This window comes from Hermetia illucens, chromosome 2, assembly GCF_905115235.1.
Source record: "Hermetia illucens chromosome 2, iHerIll2.2.curated.20191125, whole genome shotgun sequence".
Classification (NCBI taxonomy): domain Eukaryota; kingdom Metazoa; phylum Arthropoda; class Insecta; order Diptera; family Stratiomyidae; genus Hermetia; species Hermetia illucens.
In genome coordinates, this window is record NC_051850.1 from 173,782,063 (window position 1) to 173,793,545 (window position 11,483).

General features: G+C 41.9%; 1 protein-coding gene across 3 annotated transcripts; it reads right to left on the reverse strand.

Annotated features, from left to right (window-relative positions):
* Positions 1-1,658: 1,658 nt before the first annotated feature.
* Positions 1,659-10,901, reverse strand: LOC119649327. 3 transcript variants are annotated; one of them, XM_038051430.1, is made up of 5 exons: positions 10,700-10,901; positions 4,865-6,867; positions 3,169-4,065; positions 2,780-3,072; positions 1,659-2,686 (listed from the first exon to the last, which is right to left on the reverse strand). In XM_038051430.1, the coding sequence occupies exons 2-5, from the start codon at positions 6,860-6,862 to the stop codon at positions 2,086-2,088; spliced, it is 3,789 nt and encodes a 1,262-aa protein (XP_037907358.1). In that variant the 5' UTR covers positions 6,863-6,867; positions 10,700-10,901; the 3' UTR covers positions 1,659-2,085. The 3 variants fall into 3 exon arrangements, with proteins under 3 accessions (XP_037907358.1, XP_037907356.1, XP_037907359.1); XM_038051428.1 differs by lacking the exon at positions 10,700-10,901 and adding an exon at positions 10,277-10,459; XM_038051431.1 differs by lacking the exons at positions 3,169-4,065; positions 10,700-10,901 and adding an exon at positions 10,277-10,454.
* Positions 10,902-11,483: the final 582 nt, after the last annotated feature.

Genomic DNA, 11,483 nt, shown 5'->3' on the forward strand with positions numbered 1-11,483 from the left:
GTGCTATCTGGTTTAATTTGAGTGCTAGCCAAATGAGAGAAAATAAGGATCTTTGAAAGGAAATGTCTGCGTGCTTGCACGGGGCTTAATAGGACTGCTTCGTCAAACTATGAGCACTATGTAACTAACGAAGTGATGTATGCAGCTACTGCTGTGCCAAGAATCGACACAGTTATCGTCAGATTGATTCGGAATCATATAGTGCGATCTGCTTCGCATGGTGAGAACCCTTGGGTATCGCAGCCGTTCTACCCAAATGATGGGTATTTCGAGAAAACTCTCACGGCAGGCTTCATTCCTCCCGAAGCGTTCGTGTATCTTGACAGGAATGGTCTAATTCTGGATTCTGCCGGTGATCCGGTTATGTATCATATACATAGACGGGCCACAGACAAAAGGATAGAATACCTCCCGAATTTGACAGTGGGGGCTCCGGGATTCGACTGAAAAAGAGAAAAAGAGAAATCTTGGTACTGGTGGCTGCGGGATGCCGGTTAGCGGTGACCGTGCTCAGTTCTGCCATTTGTTTCTTGGTGGGGCTTTGTAAATATGTACATATTGAACGGGTACTGATTTTGTCTCCAGTTGTAACTTATAAATATATACGTTATGATTCTTTGTTTTTTTTTTGTATGGATGTTATTGTAAAAAAAAAGAAAAAATGTATAACATAAAATATATAATTATGATAATTTTAAGAACAATAATTTAAGTTAAAAGTATTTTTTGAAGCGATCAAATATTTATTATTACTTTTATATTTCTTAATTTGCCACTAAGGCCAAGTGAATTCTGTCGAGTTTTTGACCATTTCCCGACAACTTATTGTAAAATTAGATTTTTATTTCTTACTGTTTCTCTTCTCTGTCTGTAAATTGCTATTCGAAAACTTTGAGAGCCCACAGTGGCCATTAGATTTAAGTTATTTTTGTTATTTTAAAAGATTGTTTTTTTATTGTTCATTTTTCCAATCTATATACTATTGTTACCTACTTCTTAAAAATAAAAAATTATTTTAAAACAAAAACAAAACAACGCAACCTGGATGAAGTGGCATTCTACAACTGGTGTTCTTTATGATCGACTGTCGCTCTCCATGGTTCTGAGTGTTGGCCGACTAGAAAAGACAATCAACGGCGTCTTGCGAAAACGAAGACTTTGGGTTGGACTATTGACTTGACACGCCTTGATCATATCTGAAATGAAGAAATCCGCGATCTTTATGGAGTTGCACCGATCATGAAAAAATTCCGACGATGGCATGGACACGTAATTCGCGCTAACGAGAATTCACTTGCCGAAATTGATCTGAACATCGAAGTTGATGGCAAAAGACCAAAATGCCGGCCAAAACAACGTGGTGGCCTGATACGCTGGATGGGGAATTGAAAGCCTTGCGATTGCATCCAGATCAGGCATTTGATAAAACCAAATGGCGAAACCAACCGACCCCGCTTGTCAAAGAAGGAAAAGCTGAAGAAAAAGAAGAAGAAGCAGAAGAAGAGCTTTCTATCAGAGATAGAAGACGAACAGTTCAATCAGCACTAGTTCAAAAAATCCTCGTTCAACAGTTGTATAACTTCATTGCCACACTGAACAGACCTCCGTTGAGCAATAAGTGAATCCAGCAAGTTTATGTTAAAAAGAAAGAATTCATATAACATATAAACAAAAGAATTTATTCTCATTCGATATATCATTTGTTCGATTTTTATGCTTACAAAAAATATGCAAAAGCATTTTACACTTATCCTCCAGGACTCGTTACACCGGAGTGAACTCCTGAAGTATACAAGTTCTCATCACTGACTGTGACTGGATTTTCAACACAAAAAAATTTAATACTTCACATAAAATACGTATTATCAAAAACTACAAAATACAAGAAATTATTCTTATCGCCAAATTATAATAATAAATAGAATAATTTATAGAATGTTTGATATGGTACAATATGGATTGTACTCTCTGACCTAGTCATGTTTTGGCCTTCTTAAAATCTAAGAATAAATACGTTAGATATGTACGTCTTCAAGAGGATTGATTAAGTAGGATTCTCTGATTTTCCTTAGGTCATTTTGCATTTTAGAAGTTTCTGGTAATTTGGTGAATCCAGTCCAAATAATGAGCAACTCGGACGTAAACTCCAGGTACGTTCACTTGGCCACATCCAATACCCCAGGAGACAACCCCCACAACATGCCAGACTCCATTACGTTCGCAAACCATTGGGCCGCCACCGTCACCCTTGCAGGCATCTTTGCCCTCTTCACCGCCAGCGCAAACGAATCCTGGGTTCAAAACGTAATTGTAACCCAAACGTGTTTGACGAAGTTGAGCTTGACACTGTTGATTGCTCAACACTGGAACATCAACCTCCTTCAAGATGTTTTGATATTTGCCGAACGATCCGAAAGCGTCCTTTCCCCATCCGGTGGTCCAGCAACGTGCGCCAGTAAAATCTGAGAATTTATCTGGTAAACAGGCTGGACTGATATGAGGAGATTTGCTGAAGTCAATTGGTTGATCCAACTTCAGGATTGCCAAATCGTTGTCTAAGGTTCCTGCGTAATATTCAGGGTGGACATGGACCGAAATAACGTCGCGTTCGATGTAGGGGAAGAATTCAACGTCGTGATTTACATCCCATTCGCCAACTCGAACTCGAAGATCAAAGCCACTGTAACTGGAAATAGGATAATGGAGGTTAGATGATGGTGGGTTTAAGATAAATTCAGAGATTTTAGGTTTGCAGCGATGAAACAAGTATTAAACTTACGTTTTGATACAATGAGCCGCTGTAATGATGTGTTGTGCATCGATAATGGTTCCTCCACAGACATATACTGATTCCTTAGGATCCTTTTTCAAGATGGCTGCTTGCCAAGGGTACTCGCCAAATTCACTGTCACCATCTACATAGACTGGGTTCTTGATACGACCAGTGATACCGTGGGCGTTACGTACACCGCACTTTCCATATTGCTGTTGTTGAGGTGGGCGCAAAGGACGACGGCAGCACACTTGATCTGGCCTGCACTGTTGGGGCCTACCTCCATAGAAAGCTTGGCGCTGTAAAAACATTATAAATTAGTATAATTCTGTTTGACCTGTTTAGAGAGATATTTATAATATTGTTAAGGACTTTGCTAATATTTGCAGTGCCACCTTGGAAATTAAAACATCTTTGTCAGACTCATCCATTTCAGGGCTACGTTTCCTTCGGCTATTGGGGAACGCAATATTTCTTCCACCGGCTGCGTGTCCAGGAGCTGGAGTAGGAATTGGTCTTGTTAGACTTTGAGGATTTTCATTGAAATCGAATCCTTTCTGTTGCCTTCCATGGAAGTCATAATTATATTGGTCAGCATATCCTGATGAGGGGAATGCAAATCTACTGGATTCATTGAAGCTTCGCTTGAAGTATTCACTTCCACTATATTCAGGATACAAATGATTGCTACCGTCAGCAATACTGGTAAATGGTGGTCCTCCTGATTCAAAGCCTGTACTATCTTTATAGTGTGGCTCAGGGAATCCATAACTGCCAGCCTCAAAGGTAGGCACCGTTTCCGAATAGACTTCAGGTCCTGATGGATAATGCCCACCATGAGAATAGTGATGATGTGGTGGATGAGGGTGATGATGTCCTGGATGATATATCGGTGGTGGTGGAGGATAAGCATGATGAGAATGATGAGAATGATGATGATAGTGTTCATGTTGATTGAGGAAAACTTCTTTTTTCGCTTGGAAAAGTTGACCAACTTTGTGGATTAAATGCTCGTTAGGGGTAACATGAAGATTAACCAACGGTTTGACAAGTTTCTCGCCATATTCACTCTTTGTAACTTGAAGCGATAATAATGGATTGACATTGAGCAATCCAAGGCTCAATCCATTCGGCCCGATTGACCCAAAATGTTGATTTGGTGCTGGAAATCCGCCACCAAGTGCATTGAAAGGATAAGCTCCAGACGGATATGGTAGCCCAAAGGAGACTCCAAATGTCGGAAGAACTTTTCGTTTTGCAAAATCGTACTGGGATACTGGAATACTCACGCGCTGTAGTAAGGGGAAATATAAGAATAACAAAAGAATGAGTCATCATCAGGTTTGACTAGTTTAACCACAAGTAAGTCGGTAGTAGAACCAGAATAGTTATTGACGGTAACGAACATTCACCGTGAGTTAATACAATGTCGGGAGTAGTATTTTCTTGGAAAGATTCCTATTTCCAACGTGCAGTTAGTTCTAGTTATATGTTAATTGAGTGTGGTAGATCTTGGATTTCTTGATGGTAAGTAAGGATCTACAACGATCAGCCACGTGAAAATGTAACCAAATGGAGGCTCCTTGTCGATCGGGGAATCCCTTTGTAATTTTTCGTATCTTCGACCAATATTTAATCTGAATACTCTGAAAAGAGACCAACGTCTACTCTAACGTCATTCCTAGTTCAAAAAAGGTCCTCCAGAATGAAATTATTTGAAGGTGTGCCAAATAAGAAGTTCAGGAACAATAAATAGTCGGCCCCCTTCACTGAACAAAGGGACACTGATGCACAGATACCCATGATCCCGGGAATACCATTTTTAGACATAAGCGTTCCAAACTACCCCAAATCCAGTCTACGAAGTCTACTAGGGAGGTGCAGTTTAGGACTTGTGGTTAACCAAGCCAACGACATCATTCTTTTGTTATTCATATAATCAAGACCTTCATAGCTTGAAAAGTGTAAATGCTGAATCAAGTAGTGTTGAAAAGTCATTGTATAAAACGTAAGGCAGAAATTAGAAACCAATTAGTGACACTGATAAGCAAACTAATAAGCCCTAAACAAATATACTCAAATTCATCTTACCCCTTGCGTATCCGCAGAATTCTCGATGGCATCTTCCGAAACTTTCTCTTGAACTTCCGCTACGTCACGTTTTGAGATTTTCTTAGCAGCAGCATCTACAGGTTTCTGTTCTCCTTCGGGTTTGGCAGTATTGACATTGGTAGCGTTTCCAGCAGCAGCATCATCGCTGAGTGCTTCGATATCCTTGCCTAAATTCCTTGGATCCAATGGAAGAATCAGGTCATCTTTGCGTCCAATACGATCAGCAGCAGGACACTGTTGATATGATACGCAAACACAATCGAAGTCTCCTTGACGCGCAGTTTCGAATCCTTGGTATAATTCACCATTATTGAATTGACTGTACTGTCCATTAATTTGGGATCCGAATTTGCCTCCATCTCCATAACCATAAATGCCGTTATTTCCGTTGGCTCCGTTAACATTCAACTCCTTTTTGAAATAACCTGAGTTAGACGAATGGAAGCTTCCGCCTCCGTTTCCGCTTCCACTTGCTCCGAAACCTCCGTTGAATCCACTATTGCCTGAGAAGCCGTTATTACCGGAGAAGCCATTACTACCGGAGAAACCATTACTACCGGAGAAGCCATTACTACCGGAGAAGCCATTACCGCCGGAGAAACCAGACGAGCTTGATTGGCTGAAGCTTCCGCCACTAAATCCTCCACCATTTTGACCATTGAATGATGCGCCAGAAGCATAAGATCCAAGTCCTCCATTGATATTAGGGTTGAATCCGGATTCAGAAATTGGTTTGATTGAGGTGTAAAGACCACCAGGAGCTGGTCCCTTGCCAGAATTTACTCCATTAAAACCGCCCGAAAGCAAAGATCCAGTACTGGAAGCTGCGTCAAAACCAGCATTGAAGGAAGAAGATTCCGATTTGAGATCATACCCAGATGAACCGCTGATTGATGCAAAATCTCCTGCTATTCCATTGCCAACTGCTAATGGGACAGGCACATTTGGAATCTTATCACTTCCATCTACGTGATGGAAATGATGATGAACGTGTTGTTGTAGTGGAGTTGCTGGAACATTTTGAGCGCCATTCGTTGCACCAGCTGCTCCGCCCTGGGCGTTTACTACGATAGTTGGTTTCTCGGCTCCAAAGTGGCCGTCTGAGTGTTGTTCAAATGAGCTTTGGTGATGGATTTTTTCGCCAAATGATTCGAAAGCAAATGGTGGTTCAGATTCTGAAATGATCGGGCCTGGTGGTTTGGAACCGTAAATGATAGCTCCTGGAGGAGGTTTGGTGAATTCATAGTCAGTGTTGGCGAAAGATGGTCCTGGATAAACTGGTCCTGGGAATGGCTTAGTTGGAGGTCCTTCATAACCAACTTTTCGTGGTGGTCCATATTTTCCTGGTCCAGGTGGTGGAGGTGGTCCAAATTTACCGGGTGGTGGTGGTGGAGGTCCGAATTTAGATGGTGGTGGTCCAAAAGAATTCAATCCTGGTCCTGGTCCAAATTTGCTTGGAGGTGGCATCGGTCTTGGAGGGCCATATGGTCCACGAGGTGGTGCACCGTGGTAATAGCCAGGTGGTGGTCCGAATGGTCGTTTGCCTTGAACTTCATCACATTGCATCAAACCCAAACTGCAGAGTTTTTCACGAATAAGATTTCGGGCTTCTGCATCGTCTCCTCTTTGAAGGGCTTGTTGAACATTGGGATCGGTATATACTTCATCGTAACCATCTAAATTGCGACCTTGTCGTGAGGAATCTAGAATGTAATCTATGACTTCATCGACGGATGTATCATTGCTGTAAATTTCTTGATCGCTGTAAAGATGTCGTCCTTCACCTTCTGGTTTGGCCGGTTCATTAATTTCGGGAGCCTTTTTCTCGGCCGGGGTTTCATCAGAACGGCGATCGGCATCACCATCGGTTACTGCTATTGGTTCTTGCTTATTCCATGACCATGATTCCGATCCTTGGGCAGCAATAACACTGGCCAGCAGAATGGCTGCCAGTACGGCAAGAATTTTTATCTTCATGTTACCTGTGGGATGAGAAAGGATGTGTTGTTGAAAACGTGTAAGCGCATTAAATTTTCGCTTGAAATTCAAATGATATTATCTTTCTATGACCAGTGACGGTGGTCAAAGGGTAGTATAGGTCCCAGGGCAAAATGTGGATTGGTGCCCACGATGAAGCATAAAAGTTGGGAAACGCCTGTTGAACCAACACCGATGGTTCTACTACCAAACCCTATCTCAACCTCTTTCTTAACAAAAAGCTGCAGACAGAAAAGGATGAAGGCGAGTTTCTCGTGCCTAAAAACAGGACAAATTGTATTACTGGTCCTCCAGGTTGGGGGTTGGGTAGGGCTGATAACCAGATGAGGAAAGCAACTTGTTACGAAGTCACAAGAGGAGGCTCGGACGGGACTGACAACACAACGACGAACCCGGCAAAGTAAATACTAACGATTTACGGATTTTCTCATGGAACGTGCGCTCCCTGTACAGAGATGGACCTGCCAAGCAGCTTGCCAATACCCTGTCCCAATATTAGGCTGATGTGTGACAGCGTTGCAGAAGATGCGTTTGGTCAGGGACCGGTTTCCTGGAGAAGAGCCGCTACACCACTTGCTGGGCAAATTTAGAAACGTAAGCCTCATTAACGTTCACGCCCCTACAGAGGAGACTGCAGTTGAGTGGGCCCTCGAAGGCTGTTTCATGCGGTCGATCTGGTCGGTATTTAGTATGCAGGGCTTCCGCAGAGCTCCGATTTTTACAAGCTCATATCCAAGTCCCCACGGGTCCTCAGTTACCTCGTTGACCAGGTTCTGTCCGCCGCGAGCTTTGTTTTTATTTATCGCGCTGCGGCGTCTACTTTTTACTGATCTATGCTGTGCTTTTAAGGCGCATGCTTCCTCGTTGGCGTGTAAACATTGCGCCAAACGACGGAAGTTATGACACTCCCTCCGTAGGTAGGCAATTTCTTCCGTCCACCAGCATATAGAAGGCCGGCTGGGGCCCCTCCAGGGCATGGACATCTCAGGCACTGTCGTTATAAGGCTGATCACTGAATTTACGATGGAGTCAGCTGCCACGCTACTACCCCCGGAGCGCCCTCCAGCGTGGCTCTACACTCTACGAGGCTGTAGAACGAACCCTCGAATCCTGTCCCAGGAAAATCATACTTTTGGATTTAACAGCTAGGCGATACAGTCCATGGAATTACAGCCGTGTTGGTTATGCAGGCGACCAACGACATCAAGCGGTTCATCAACTCTGGGACAGCGAATAATGTCTGACAACTGGCCACGAGGGATTATCTGTCCCATACATAATAACGAAGATATCACGCAGTGCAGCAATTATAGAGGTATCACGTTGCTGAGCATCATCTATAAGCTATTCTCCGCTTTTGATAGGTTGGATAGCCCCATACGCCCAGAACATCGTTGGCCCATACCGAACAAGCTTCACTCCAGGCAAATCAGTAACAGATCAGATTTTTTTCTCTGCGGCATGCGATAAAAAACTGTTGGAATATGGACATCAATGGCACCATCGACTTTAAGGTCACCTATGATAGCATTGGGTTATTATGATAGATATTGGGTTCTTAGCAAGAAAAATTGCGAACTCTTGGCCGCGTTCGAAAGGAGAATCCTCCGAAGAATTTTTGGCCCCCTACATGAAGATGGACGATTGCGTGGCCTAGATAACGACCAAATCTATGAGCGATGCCATGACTGGCAGGTTGTGGATAAAACCCGGCTCAATAGGTTGCGGTGGACGGGTCACCTAATCCGTATGGATGAGGATGATTCAGCCCCAAAAGTCTATAAGGGCAATATCTATGGTAGAAAAAGAATACAAGGTAGACCATGCCTAAGATGGAACGAGGGCCTAGGCCAGGATGCCAGACAGCTTTGGGGGATATCGGATTAGTAGACCTCGGCTCAAAATCGGGATTCCTTATTAAGGGAGGCCTAGACAGGATACCGGTTGTTGCGAGGCGAAGATATGAATTGATTAGTTCCATGGAATCTATTATTTACCGGAAAATTTACACTCCAATAATATCTATTTTAAACAGCTACTAATCAAGACAAAAAAACGAATAACCCAAATTATCTGCATGAACCCACGATGCATCCAAGACGTTATGTCATAAAACTGACCAAATTTTGTTTTATAATAAATCACATAACAAGTTGAACGGTCAAACAGCTAAGGTAGTTCGTTGTGCCATTTTGGCCAATCACCATCTTACTCGTTATGATGTTGTTTGTTTTCAAGATTAGCGAATTTGGCCGTTTCCAGTTGAAAGTGAAATTTCGCCTCCGCATCGTGCAGACCATAAAATGCACTGAAGCAGAGATCCAGATACTTAACATGCAACATACTACGGTGGTGAGTAAGCAATCGGCATGAAACCAGTTTTCAACGAAAGTAAAATTTATCTGGTGATTATTATCTTTTTTTTTTGAGCTTCACTTACTGTAAACAGTTTGTTACATGGCTCAAGACTTTTCCAAGACATCAATGAACACTTTCCTCCATGGTCGGATGAATATCTTCTTACTTAACCTTCGAGACAAAGGTGATTATGTGATGCACTCGAGTGTTGCGATAATGATGTAAAGCGTTTATAAGCCATGCAAAAAGGCAACGGAAATTAATTTTTCTTGGAGACTAAAGGAAAGCGACCCCCAAAAAGGTGATAAAGTGCCATCATTAAAAATGCATGTACTATATGTAGTTCGCTACATAAAAGTTAAATGCTAGTATCTATTGTCTCTTTAATTAAAGAAAGCCTGTTGTGTCTCACAACAATCGTTAGCAGTTCGACGTTGAAGAAAGAAAAAGTATATTTTACCGGAAAAGTCGGCATTTTTTAAACAAAAGATACTCATTCATTCACTCAAACTGTTCGCAAATCCATTATCTGCGAACGAAGGAGAGCTCACTTTAAGATATCCTCTAGAGCTTGATTAATTCGATACTAATTATATGATAATTGATCAATTCTTATTCCTTCCTCCGAAAAAGATAGGTGGCTCGAATTTCTACAAAACATGAAAGGAGTTTCTTAGGCCACCAAAGTCAAATCATATCTCGGGTGTAGCTTGTTAAATTTTCCCAACATCTCTCACTAGTAACAGTCAACGGGTGGAAAGTATCTCCTTCGATAAAACCAACAACTGTCGCAACTATAGTCACAATTGTATGAGGTCATGCATTATATAACGACTGTAATCCAATGCCTTGAACACGATCATTTGTATCTTTAACTCCGCAAGTGAAAGTTCAACAAATTATTACGGTTGCGTATGGTGAATGCACTTTTCTTCCACTCCGGACAATTCCCGACCATCAGTTACATCACAAACTGCTATGACTCCTCACATTCAGCCATGATCGACCACTATCTGCCACTACTATCCAAATTACCTTAAATCTCCAACAGAGCCTGCTAGGTAGCTTTAATCCACAAAGGTAGTAAGGTCCTTAACACTTATCGAGCACTAGTTCTTCAACAATAAACTTTTCAAATTAATGAAAATAACAATTGAACTTTTCCAGAGGATCACTCGCGATCGTTACTTAGCGAGCTACTAAGTTTGAATTTCACCGGGCTCCAAATATTATATGGATGATCCCACCCGAAAGAGATCCCTACTCTGTGGTGGTTACAGTTGTGCAGATCAGCACGGCGTGGTGCGGTGGTAGCTGTTGCAGATGGTGTTTTGGGACCGTATATTCGGTCTTACTACTTCTCGGGGATCACAATGACATTACACTGATTTATTCATAACACTCTACCATACAATGGGGGTACATACTGGTTGCATGCATCTTTGGTTGTATCTTTACCTTCTTTCCTTCTTTGAAAATTCGCGTTGTTGAAATGCTTTCACTCTCCGTGGGTGATGTGCGTTTTGCTTTGACGATGTCTACGGTCGTTACGCTATTACGAAATTTTATTCACGAAATGCCCACCGTTCACTTAAGGACTTTATATTATTCGCGATATTCGCGGAAACCGAATTCGCATCGATAAGTTTTGGATAGTGTGCAGAATTGAACTGATAACTTGACCACGGCTGTTTATGGTTTTATATACGTAACTACTTTGTTTCCAGCTTTGGGAGGTTTGCTTGCGTTAAAATGAATATGCTGAAAAGTAGTCACATATGAAGAGCGATTTCCCGGACTTAACTTGAGTCATTTTACATAACCTTGCCGTGAGCAAAATGAACATTAAGTGTACATATGACTTCAAAGAGGTCATCTGCGTTATGGAAAATCCACTTTGAATATTTTTACTGGAGCTACATCAACAAATAATATGGAACCCTTGACCGATCATTTATTGTTTTGAGAATTCAAATTCAAAATTATATAGTACCCGTTTTGATTCATCTCCCTGAGACCTTAATCTGTAAAAACTAGCGTTAATTGCTATTGACTAGGATTTTTGCGAATTTCGATTAATTCTTTAGAAACTGCGGAACAAGTGCTTAATACTTACTCTGGACCATTAGTTTCCTGCCTGTAGTTCAGTTATTGTTTCTTCTATGACAAAACCAGGAGTGTAAGTGTCGTTCATGGACACCAGAGCCATTAAGGGTTGAAATTGCATCCAACACCTCTCTCC

What these genes read in the sequence shown, in the direction of transcription:
- LOC119649327 (XM_038051430.1), bottom strand. Translation starts at nt 6,862, where the DNA reads ATGAAGATAAAAATTCTTGCCGTACTGGCAGCCATTCTGCTGGCCAGT. An exon ending in AAGATGTTTTAATTTCCAAG is followed by an intron (nt 3,073 to 3,168) that starts GTGGCACTGCAA and finishes ATGTTTTTACAG; the next exon opens with CGCCAAGCTTTCTATGGAGG. An exon ending in GCGGCTCATTGTATCAAAAC is followed by an intron (nt 2,687 to 2,779) that starts GTAAGTTTAATA and finishes TCCTATTTCCAG; the next exon opens with TTACAGTGGCTTTGATCTTC.